Source organism: Sinocyclocheilus anshuiensis, unplaced genomic scaffold (genome assembly GCF_001515605.1).
Source record: "Sinocyclocheilus anshuiensis isolate Anshui unplaced genomic scaffold, SAMN03320099.WGS_v1.1 scaffold283, whole genome shotgun sequence".
NCBI lineage: Eukaryota > Metazoa > Chordata > Actinopteri > Cypriniformes > Cyprinidae > Sinocyclocheilus > Sinocyclocheilus anshuiensis.
Window position 1 is genome coordinate 1,203,092 of NW_015549605.1, and position 12,367 is coordinate 1,215,458.

The window sequence follows — 12,367 nt, forward strand, 5'->3', positions numbered from 1 at the left end:
TATAAACTCCTCCTATTACTAATATATAAAATAAAAAATAAATTAAATTAAAATGATCCCTGACCTACAGTACATAGGACAAACGGTTTGGAGAATGGATGGATGGAAGATAAAAGCAACTTGGGTTGAGAATGCCTTTTGATGTTGGTTTTAATGCTGAACCCCGTTAACTCACAGGTAGCTTTTCTTGGTCCCCAACCAGTTGTCACACAAGACGAGGTGTCTTCATGAACCATTTCATCATCTTTATCCGTTATGCACACTGGAAATATCATCAGCCCTGGATGAAGCACATGTTAAGCTGTACAACTCTAATTGCTGATAAGGATCTCATGAAAAACAGAGATAAGGTCATGTGATTCTATACCGATTCGAGCTGGGACGGATAAGCGGATCATGGAGAGATCGGAGACCGGTGGGAAGCTGCCGGCGTATGCCAAACTCTCCACGCTTTCCACAGCTGCAGTCTGACCCGACATGAAGTTCAGATCATGAGCTCCCAAGACCACAACATCTCCAGCCCTGTGGGACGAACTGTCAGAACATCACTGAGGAACAATAGATGATCAGACTCCTCTGGCTTACTTGGCGAGGCAGTGGCACGGTGCCAGAACCCAGCGCGGATGAACGAGGACGCCGCTACAGTAATGCGTATCGTGGCTCTGGAGGCTGACGTGCCACGGCCAGGAGTTAGGACAGGCCTCGCTCACGTTCTCCACCTTGAATGTGCCGTTCTCAGAGGACACCACCTGCGCCAAGCCAGCGGGCAGTTGGCAGGGATCCATCTTGGCCTGACCACACTGCGCTGAAGCCACAACATAGAAATGGACATGAATGACGACTAAAGCGATCGGAAAAGTACATGATGAGAGTCTTACCAGTTGAATCAGTTCCAGGGCTTTCAGAAACGAGTTCATCTATATGATACAAGCAAAAAATATAGCAGTTGTAGAGCAGCCACTGATACATCACTGAAATCTGAAAGTTCATACCATGTATTGAAGACTCGATCCATTGTTTGTAGTGGTTTAGTATGGTGTAGACCCCTGGTTTTTGGGCCCGACCACATCCGACCCCCCAGCTGACCACTCCAGCAAGCTTGTACCTATCATCTGTGAAACATGAGAGGGGCCCACCAGAGTCGCCCTGATCCAATCCTCTATATTTTTCATTTGTCACATCCAATGGCTTTAATTTGGCAGACAAGTTTTATATATATTTTATATATATATATATAATAATTACTACTACTAATAATAAAACAATAACTAATAATAATAAAATTACTAATAATAATAGTAAATATTATAATTATTATCATTATTAATATTAATAGCATTATTAATTTTAATTCAATAATAATCATTTAATAATATTAATCATTTATCAAGATGATTATTAATATTAATTTGCTTTTTGGTTGTTGTTTTTTTTGCACCACATTCAGCAGACAAGCTTATTTATTTATACATATTTTTATCTTTTAAATTTGTTTTTTTATTAATATATCCTATACATATTTTTCTAAGAAAAATAATGAAATTACTTAAAAACTGTATTCTTTTAATGAGATTTTTTTCCTTTGTTATTATATCGAAATCAAGATATCTTGTGTATATATTTATGTATACAGACAGACAGAGTACCTCTTCTGGTATTTGTCAGAACCTAAAAAAAAAAAGGCAAAAGTTTACCTGACATGCATCCATTCCGCCGGCATCCGCTCCGGCACACATCATATTCTCAAGCATTTTCCCTCTGTAATATTTGTTACATGCTTGCGGCTCAAAAACAGTTACATTGACCTCTTGAAGTCCGGAGGCGCGAGGCCCATCTATAAAGAGACAAATTCATCTAATCGCACATAACCATTACTAATGAAACCCATTCCACAGGTTATACAGAACAAGGTTAATATATTCCTGCTAATTAGGGCCTTACTCTCTCTGATGGCGCCCCAGCCGGTGACAGTACAGGTTTCCTGAGGGGGCAAATCCCTGTTTAAGATGGCAACAGGCCTCACACACTCATTAAACAGCAGGGGATTCTTCAGTTTCACCAAGGCAATATCATTCTCGTTTGTCTTTTGGTTGTAATCCTTGTGGGAGATGATTTTTTCCACCTCTACGGTCTTTAAATCAAACACACAAGAGAGTTACACAAATTAAAATGGGACAACTTAAAAGATCCACATAAGAGGGGAGTGAGATGTAAATGCACACAGACACTCACTTGATGGCAGGATTCATTCATATTCTCCAAATTGTGCATTCCAACCACGGCGTTCCACAGTGACGCCTTTTTATAACTGTTCACAAACATGAATTTTAGTTCGTTTTAAAAAAAAATAAATGTTTAGTAATTTTTTAAAACATTACAAACATAACTTAACATCAAACAAGAGAACAAGACAGAAAATAGAAAAAGAGAAAAGAGGAAAAATAAAATAAAATAATTATTATTATTATGGCTCACCACTCCAATAAATCAATCTGAGAAAGAAATTAAATGGGGAATGACATAATCGTACAAACAATATGCCTCACATATTTATACTCCAATATGCCTCACATATTTAAACCTCATTAAACAAACCCTCCAATAAGAATAGAGGATATATTTAAGCCCATATATAATATATAAAAAATGGATCCCACCTTCTGTGAAATATGACATCTCTGCTATAAGAAGCACAGGTTAACAAGCTAATGATACATATTCAAGTATAACCCTATGCCATAGTGCCTTTGAAGGGGCTTTATCCATTAACCAGTTCAAAAGGATACAATTTTAAGACACATATGTGACCCTGGACTACAAAACCAGTCATAAGTAGCACAGGTATATTTGTAGCAATAGCCAACAATACATTGTATGGGTCAAAATTATTATTTTATGCCAAAAATCACAAGGATATTAAGTAAAGATCATGTTCCATGAAGATATTTTGTAAATTTCCTATCATAAATATATCAAAACTTAATTTTTGATTAGTAATATGCATTGCTAAGGACTTAATATGGACAATTTTAAAGGCGTTTTTTTTTTTTTGCACCCTCAACTTCCAGATTGTCAAATAGTTGTATCTCAGCCAAATATTGTCCTATCCTAACAAACCATACAATAATGGAAATCTCAATTTAAAAAAATGGACCCTTATGACTGGTTTTGTGGTGCAGGGTCACATATTTGCACTCATAGAGGTTTTATAGACCACTGCCGGTGGGCTTACCGTTTGAAGCAGTGGCAGGCGGTAATAACCCACTGCAGGTCGAGGATGGCACCCCCGCAGGCTGGCATATCTGAGTACTGCAGGGAAACCTGCCACGGCCATGAATGCGCCCATGCCTCCTGCCCACCTATAATCCGGCTCTCCTCCTCATCCTTCTCTGGGATAAACGCACGTATGCCAGCCTGGTCTGGAAAACAGTGCGAGTAATCATATGTGCAAGCCAGCAGATGAAGAACGCATTATGAGCTCAGCCTTACCATAACATCCATTGCCAAAGATGCAGTTTGTCTCAGCTGAAGCGTTCACATTAGGATTCTCTTCAGCATCTTAAAATAAATATTACGTTATATATAGTAGGAAATCCACGAGCAAACCAAGTTATTCACATTTTGGGTAACATTATTTCATCATAACGACCAGCGTGTGACATGCTAGTCACCGAGTCTCACCAGGGTCAGCTTTGGTCCAATTAAGAGAGAGTATAAAAATAAATAAACACGTTTTACACATGTTCACAAATGTGTTATTAAAAATGAGAGGAGAAGCGAAATAATACAAAGACAAGAACACGAAACGCAAATACAATCCCTCAACACCTGGCGCAATTAGCGTTTAATTAACAAAGTGGAGCAGTTCGGAGTTTCACCACTAGAGGTCAGCAAAGATCCAAGCTCCTACACTAGAACTACTGTGGATTGAGAGCGTTAATTACTTTCACGTTTTGCACAACAAATCTTCCATCACTGTAAAAATCTGTCGATATTATATTTATAATGTACTGTTGAAAATACGTGCAGAAATTCAAAGTGAGTCCGGCTACAATCACACGGTTTAAAACTTGCTTTGGTTAAACTACGCATAACGAACAATTTTTATTACAAATTTTCATTGGTTTACAACAGAATGTGTCTCACATGCAAAAGCCAACCATAGGCATACTGTATAATTCATGCAGACAACTCGACTTAAAAGAAAGTCACTATATGACCACTAGCCTACTGAAAAAGCTTCAGTTGCATCTTTTCATTATGAAACCGTTATATTTCCAGACTTAAAAATATTTTTACATACATTGTTTTTGTGTATTCTCAATAAACATGGGGTTTCAGAGCACCACTAAAAGCAATATGTACACTTGTAACATGTTTACATATGAAAAAGCTGTTTGTCTGGTTCAAGATCATGCAGGATTCTCCCATGTACCAATGTCTGAGATTAAAAATATTGTTAGGTTAGATGAAATCAAATGTGAATAATATTAATATTGCAAATTCAGTTGAAGGAGAGACTGTGTTGCTAAATCCGTTTCTATATCAGATCTGTGTGTATTTTAATGATTTTAAAACAGTGGGATGTATGCCGAATTACAGAACAATGCATTTCTGTGTGGATGAGTACTTTAACACCTGGCCTTGGACAGCTATTTTGATAAAAAGTGATTGAAAACATAATTGCCCACCCAGAGCAATATCAACATCTCCAAACACAACAACACATTCACTGGTATTGGATAATATTTATTAAATAATCATACATTACTTCACATTGGTTTCTGCTATGACATGTTTAGCACGGCTGCTGCTTCTGCCGAATTCAAGAAATGTTCTTGATAACAGTTCCTATGGCAACGAAATGTAAGTGCAAAGATTATGGTGTAATCAATAGTACCGCATGACAAATTCCGGCCACCCAAAATATGACTAAAATCCACTTAATGACTATCTAGTTCAAGGATATGTCATTAGGTATGATATTCGTAATTCCAATTTAAAGAGACTTCAGTATTATAGCTTATGAGGATAAAAATGATATGTAATTCACTGCACAGGTCAATATGCCTTTAGTCCAAGATACATTCCACAATATTGATGCATGTACAAGATAGACGAGATCGAATTAAAGCACATGATGAACGACTCTGTCATTTTTTCCTTCATTTAAAAATCATTATGTGAAAAAAACAAAACAAAATACAAGCAGACCACCCACAGCTGATCAGCCGTGCTCATGGAACACAGTAGACAGCTAGTCATATTTGATAACTCGCAGCGTTTGTCTGAAATGCTTTCTGAGGTTTTGCAATCAGCGAAGCGTAACGGAGCCGCAGTGGTCGAGGGGAACGGCTCCGAAAAAAAAAATCCCTCTCAGAGATGGTGCCTCTGCTCCGATTCAAACAAGAACAACAAACGCTCAAATAGTGCTTGGGACGACACGTGGGAAAAAAAATGATGATAACTTGTGAAATATGTTGCTGTGAGATACTGCAGTGATGTGTTGAGGTCAATGGTATCTGCGTGGTCCAGCCCTGGATGTAGAGGCTAAAACATTCAGTCTTTTGGATTAGTTCAATCCGAGAGGCTCTCTGTAAACTCTGGAGGGGAAGGAAGCGGTCATTAATCATCTCCTGAGTCCAAACCGTAGTTTGCATGTCTTAGTTCGCCCCCTCTCTTCACCCTTCTGTCTCTCGGTTGCTTGTCCTTCATCATTTGGCCGATAGTTCAGGTCACGCTTTTCCTCTAGGCCCCTTGGAGTTTTTTCTCTAGTCTGTCCAGCTTAGCCAGGTTTTCCTTCAGCAGTTTGGAGCCGGGTGAGAGGAGAAGAGCTCTTTGGTAGTACATTCGTGCTGCTGCATAATCTCCCTAAAAAAAAAACATTTTTAAATAGCACACAACAGTTCAGGTTACAATGGCGTGAGGAATTGTCCAGGTCATATTTCATCTAATCAAAAGGAATAAATAAGAATTGAAATATGCATAGTGAGAGTTTTGATCATACTTTACAATAAGGATTGCATTTGTTAACACAAGTTACTGTAAATATACTTCTAAAGAATTCATTATTCTTAGTTAATGATAAATACAACATTTACTATTACACTAGTAAAATCAAAAGTTGTTAATATTATTTAATGGACCTGAGCTAACAATGATTAGGAAAGTATTAGGAAAGATTACAAATATTTTGCTCATTGTTACTTCATGTTAGTTATTGTATTGGACTATAATAACTAGTAGGATGTGTCGAAAAAGTATCACCATAATTTTATTAAAAATTAAGCACATTCCCTCCAAATTCTCATTATTAAAAAATCTCTCATTATTCTTGTAATGCAGTAATAAAACTCGTTTTTTTTTTTTGTAAATTTAGAATAATTGTTATTTTTTAATGGTTTTAACAAAATGTGACTAAATTATTCATATTTTAGCATTATTTTTACGCTTTACATTTTAAATGCGTGAAATAATTTATAATTTATGCATTTAAATAAATTATAAATTGATGCTTAATTATAATTAAAAGATACAAATTATGTTATGAAATTTTGTAACTCAAGAAAATGTATCTGATTTTAAAAGATTTTTATATAAAATGAGAGAGTAGTGATTCAATTTATTTATTTTTACCATTTTTGTTTTCGTGTTTTACATATTTTTATACAGCTTATTCATTATTTAATATTTAACTTTTAATTATTAGCATTATTTTATTTTACTTAAAAAAATTTTTTATTTAGTATTTAATTTGTATTACTAGGTATCATAAAATGCAATTATTATTATTTATTATTCATATTAATGTGAATACATTATTATATTAATATAATGTATTATTATGTCTTCCTTCACATTACAGAAATAGTAATTAATTTTACAAGCTACTGAGAACACATCACAAAAATAATGTCACAATTATTTATGGTCCTATATTAATATATATATATTTTTTTATAATGCATCATTGTGTTTTCCTTCACATTACCGTAATAGGAATTTGTTTACAAGCTTCTGAGAATATATTATCTTGAAAATAATGTCACAATTATTTATGGTCCTAATGAAAGGCTTCAGTTTCTGAATGCAAACTATTTCTTTCTTTGAGCAGAACAAAGTTTTCATCAGCCCTCAAAATTCAGCCCTCATACCTTGATATGCTGAATGCCGCCCATATTCATCCAGGCTTGTGATTGGTCAGGTTTGAGCTCAACAGCAAGCTTGTAGCTCTGGAAACATTAGATCAAGACATGACATTTTATATACAGGATATGTAGCCAATGATGATTTCAACAGCAGTAAACCACCAGCGAGATTCAACCTTTTATAACAGTTTTGGCCTGTGTAAGAAACACGATCCATTCAAGATAAAAAAAAAAGTACTGGAGGCGCATTTAACAGTCTGGCTCTACCGCAGATGTGGTTTTGAAATACCGCAAAAAGCCTTTTTGTTATAACTGAGCTTTGAACTGGATAGCAGAATGATGTAAAGACCAGCCTGTTCTCGTCTGTCCTTTTGTGGTCTAAATAAAAGTAGAAGCACAGGCCAAATATTAGCGGGAGACCTGGAATGAGTCCAGGATCGAAGAACGCAACCAAAACAGTCGTCATGTTAACCAGAAATCCTGTCGAAGAAACTTAGCCCTCGTAAGGCAGCCAGGAAGTAGAGAAACACAGAGGATAAAGACAAAGCTTCCAGTGCGAGATGAAGTCTGGACTGTTTATATTTGGAGATGAAAGGAGGTGGGTGATGTTCCTTTGACAGTTTCAGGGCACCGGCAAGGAACAGTGTGAACTGTGAAGGTGAGAGAAGCAGCAAGCAGCAGAGAGCACAATTATCCAACATTTAGTCTCATGACTATCAGCAAAACTGATCCATATTCCACCTTATTCTGACTGAGATTTAAACAGGAAGGGGCCTGACTGACATGTCAAACAACCAATCACAGTCTTTTGTGTTTATTGTAATGGATATAGCCCTGAAACCAAACTGATATGCATCTTGACAAGTACGTATTTGCTCTGAAAAGGCTTTAAAGGTACGTTTTCAGTCAAAGGAACAATCCCACTGTAGCCAAATATTCAATTCAAAATGTTTAATGCAGTAAAATTCAGTAAAAATCTAGTTAAAGATAATCAAAACGTAACAAATATCTAAGATGAGAAAAACCAAATCATTAAAAAAAATAAAATATATGTAGCATGTAGTCTTTGAGGACACAAAAATATGCAAATTAATTTTAATCCATAAAAGGAAAGCATGCTCATCATGCAATAAATAATCTAACAGTGAAGAAGTTATTTTCTGTATGAACTGCATTTCTGCATATATTTAAAATAAGTTCTCAACACTGTAAAAAAAATCTTATAATTATTTTAATGTATTGAAAATGCAGTCCAAAAACTTTTTTTTTTTAATTCAGAAAAAAATGTCCCCCCCCCCCATTTTTTACATATTAGCATTATTTTTTGCTTTAAAAAGAAAATACACACACACACACAATTGAGGATACAATTTCACTAAAAGGAGTCTAATTATTGTATGAAATGCAATACAATTTTTACAGTTGTGCTTTAGATATTCATTTTGATATATTACATAATGATTTTTAAATAGTGTATATTTAATTTTATTTAAATAATAAAAAATATAATAATATAATTTATTATTCACGTTGATATATTTAAATCATGTTTCATTATTTACAGGATTTTTTTTTTTAATAAGTTATTGAGTATAAATGGTCATAAAAAATATTTACAGTCCTAAGTTAAGGCTTTATTTTCTTTATGGGAATATTTCTTTCTGAAAAATACTATGCTTTTCATAGAAGTTAAAAAGTAAATCAATCAATTCGGAAAAACAAAAAATAAGCCTAAAATCTTATGCTTCTCAGAGGACTGATAAAAACCTGTATGTCTTTACTCTTGGATTTTGTAGAAATCCAGACAATCAAATTTGAGCTTTCCATTTGGGTAAAGCTCTTGCAATTTTTGTGTGCGATATGCATCAGTCGGTCCGTGAACTGTCTATAGGCAAGCTAAGATATAGTAAACAAGAATGTGAAGAAAAGGAATATTAGAAGAGCTCTTCGCTCACACTGACAGCTGCAGGTGAAGTTACCTGGAAGGCTCGATCAAGCTCGTTCATCTCTCTGAGCTGGTTGCCCATTGAGAAGTGCAGCTCTGCCCTCACCGCAGGGTCTGACGGCTCCTGCTGCAGTGCTGCCTTCAATGCATCCAATGCCTGAAACACACACACACACACACACTCATTAATCTGAACTTCTTTTTCCTGAGTTTCTTTGTCTCTCAGGAGGCATAGAGATTTCTCTTTGAGGCAGAGAACCGCTAAACTGAGTAATAAAGTAATGAGTAAAGGCATGAGTAATAAAAAGAAATTACATGCAATTTATTCTAGTCTAGGACGCCTCACTGAGATTCAATAAAATGTTCTTTGAACTGCCGAATGCAGTGGCGAAATTGGACACAGGCAAAATTAAGATCCGGGATCAACTGATTCACAGCAACAAATGAGATGAAAAAACCTTGTGTTTGTGTTTTCCATTTTAGTACGGGGGTAATAAAAGAGAGCGCGCATGAATTGACGAGCACAAAGACATGTACACGCACCTCAGTGTGGTTGCCTTGTTTGCTGTAGATGGCAGACAACAAGCGGTAACATTCAATGCAGTTGCTGGTCTTTGAAATGATGCCCAGGGTCATTTTCTCGGCCTCCGCAGAGTGACCTGCCATGGCTAAAACCTGTGCCTGTGGAGACAACGAGATGGGAAGAGACAAAACGAGTTATAAAAAGGAAAGAGGGAATGAAAGAGCAACCAGAAAGGAACCTGAGAGGTCCCGGCCTCTATATGTGAATCACAGTGAAGGGTCTGTGGAGACTCAATTAAGCAGACATTCTGCGCTTTGAAACACTCCAAGCAAACCGTTTTCAAAGACCAATGCCAATGCTGACAATTAAAGGGATAGTTCACCCAAAAATGAAAAATTGCTGTTAATTTACTCACCCTCAGTCCATCCAAGATGTAGTTTTTTTGTCAGTAGAACAGTAAAGAAGCTGAAACCCGTGGTCCTTGGTGATTCATAAACTCAAAGTCAGCGGCTGCACGGTTTTTTTTTTTTTTTGGATCAACTTTTTATTGTCTTTCAAATATAAACAAAATCACATCATTGGAACAAACAGTTAGGGAAGAAGGAATAACAGGCATATTGCCAATAATTTGACAGTCGGACAGGAAAGAAAGAAAAATAAATAAATAATAAGCAAAAAAATAAAAGAAAAAAGTTACATTATATAATCATCATTCCTTAACATAATCCAATATATTGGAAGAAAAATATTGCCAGACATCAATAGTCCCAGTTTTGGCCTTATTTACTGCCGTAAACCAGTGAACAACATTCTATTTTGTATTAAACTTGCACAGAAGTCAGAGAGTGGCTGCCCATTTTTGAGAATAATAAAAAAAGCATATCAAGGAACACAAAATTAATACCTGTGGCTCCTGACGATGTATTGAGGTCTTATGAAGCAAAATGATCGCTCTGTGCAAGAAACTGAACATTATTTACTACATTATTACCTGTAATCCATAGCCTCAGGCAGTGGGGAAATCTGATTCTTTTTCTGTAAACTGGTTCTTTTGAACAGTTCGTTTCTATTAACTGGTTCAGTTCATTAGTTCATTTACGTAATCATACAATTACATAATGTATACATAATTGAGTTATTAAAGCACCCAACAATGATGTGAAAGGTGGATGTTTTGCATGTTGTTACGACCCTTTAAGATGGTCTGGGGTAAAAGGAGTAACATTAAATTTGTGGCAAATCTGTAGACTTGATGGAGGCAGCAAGAGACAATGCAGGGCCACAAACTGCCAACGAAGTGATTTATTATACAAGGTGAAAAGAATCCATATAACTACAAAATATAAATCATTTAAAGAGACAACCCATATGTACAAATATTTACAACTCAGGAAAAAGGGAAACAAAAACAAACAAACAAATCAACCCAAGAGAAAGGGGACGCTAGTGACACCAAAAGAAAGAAAGAAACACAACAAAACCACTTCTAACTTATTTTAAACCTCTAACCTAACTAAAGAAAAGAAAGAAAGAAAAAAAAAAAAATCTTCAGCGCCAAGCGCCATATACTTCCCTACTCTCAACTAATAACAATGAAACTTACAGGGGGTGGCGTTCACCTCTTACCTATGGTGTCTAAACATATCAAGTTACCTAAATGTTGCACAATGGAAGTCGCACGACATCTTCCCTATCCACCTTCCTCTTGAGTAAAGAGTAAACGTCAGAGCATAAGCTCATCAAAGCTCAAAGAGCAACGCCATCAGAGTCACAAAGTAACAAAATAACCAAAAAAGGGTAAATCAAAAAGGGGAAAGGATCGAAAATGTCAGAACAAAAACACCAAGGATTTTGGCATAAACGAAATAACAAATAAAGCAAGTCAAAACGAGTAAAAAGACAGCAAAAATCAGGGAGCAAAAGAGGTCTCCATTCACTTCTCTCCGTGTCCTTTTATCTGCCAGCGAAAACTTTACCAGCAGCGGATAGGTCGGCGTCAAGTTGCTTGATGACTGACAGCGTCATGAGCCAATCAGCAGTCAAGGAAGGCGACCTACGAGATCGATAGGGAAAGGGGAAAGAGAGAGCGAGAGAGAGAGCTAGCGAGAGAGAGAGAGAGAGAGAGAGCGAGAGAAAGAAAAACACAGGCACTCCCACAAGGACATATATGGACGTAACATTCCCACCCTTAAGAACAAACTCGTTTGCAAAAAAAACAAACAAAAAAAAAACATACCAACTATACTCTCGAAAGAGCATCAGCTAAGACATTCTCCGAACCCTTCTTATGTCTGATTTCTAAATTGTAGTTCTGGACAATAAGAGCCCAACGCATTAAACGCTGATTGTGGTTGTACATTCGAGTTAAAAACACAAGAGGATTGTGATCTGTATATACCACAATCGGAAGACTACTGGAACCAAGGTAGACTTCAAAGTGTTGTACTGCGAGCAATAAAGCAAGAGCTTCTTTTTCAATAGTTGAATAATTCAGCTGATGTTTGTTAAACTTACGAGAATAATAACTAATAGGAGTTGATGAATAGAAAGATCCAAAGATCAGCGTTTATCTGAAATAAAAAAGCTTTTGTAACATACCATTCCATTCAAAAGCTTGGAGTCCGTATAATTTTTATTATTTTTTGGGGGAAAGAAATTATAGAAATTAATACTTTTATTTAGCAAGGATGCTTAAAATTGATCAAAAGTGATGATAAAGGCATTTATAATGTTACAAAAGATTTCTATTTC

The 12,367-nt window shown here is 36.0% G+C and overlaps 2 protein-coding genes across 2 annotated transcripts in view; both read right to left on the reverse strand.

Annotated features, from left to right (window-relative positions):
- LOC107658825 (transmembrane protease serine 9-like) overlaps positions 1 to 3,870 on the reverse strand; it is a 4,812-nt gene extending 942 nt beyond the window's left edge. Inside the window, exons 1-11 of the mRNA XM_016447486.1 lie at positions 3,682 to 3,870; positions 3,490 to 3,558; positions 3,233 to 3,419; positions 2,233 to 2,308; positions 1,942 to 2,131; positions 1,695 to 1,834; positions 993 to 1,146; positions 879 to 917; positions 586 to 805; positions 368 to 522; positions 176 to 280 (exon numbers count right to left, since the gene is read on the reverse strand). Coding sequence (XP_016302972.1) covers positions 176 to 280; positions 368 to 522; positions 586 to 805; positions 879 to 917; positions 993 to 1,146; positions 1,695 to 1,834; positions 1,942 to 2,131; positions 2,233 to 2,308; positions 3,233 to 3,419; positions 3,490 to 3,558; positions 3,682 to 3,742 — 1,396 coding nt within the window. The 5' untranslated portion in view covers positions 3,743 to 3,870. The remainder of the gene's footprint in view (positions 1 to 175; positions 281 to 367; positions 523 to 585; positions 806 to 878; positions 918 to 992; positions 1,147 to 1,694; positions 1,835 to 1,941; positions 2,132 to 2,232; positions 2,309 to 3,232; positions 3,420 to 3,489; positions 3,559 to 3,681) is intronic.
- Positions 3,871 to 4,736: 866 nt separating this feature from the next.
- LOC107658819 (transmembrane and TPR repeat-containing protein 1-like) overlaps positions 4,737 to 12,367 on the reverse strand; it is a 43,713-nt gene continuing 36,082 nt past the window's right edge. The window contains exons 17-20 of the mRNA XM_016447480.1: positions 9,637 to 9,774; positions 9,128 to 9,250; positions 7,155 to 7,232; positions 4,737 to 5,871 (exon numbers count right to left, since the gene is read on the reverse strand). Of these exons, the coding sequence (XP_016302966.1) occupies positions 5,749 to 5,871; positions 7,155 to 7,232; positions 9,128 to 9,250; positions 9,637 to 9,774 (462 nt within the window). The 3' untranslated portion in view covers positions 4,737 to 5,748. The remainder of the gene's footprint in view (positions 5,872 to 7,154; positions 7,233 to 9,127; positions 9,251 to 9,636; positions 9,775 to 12,367) is intronic.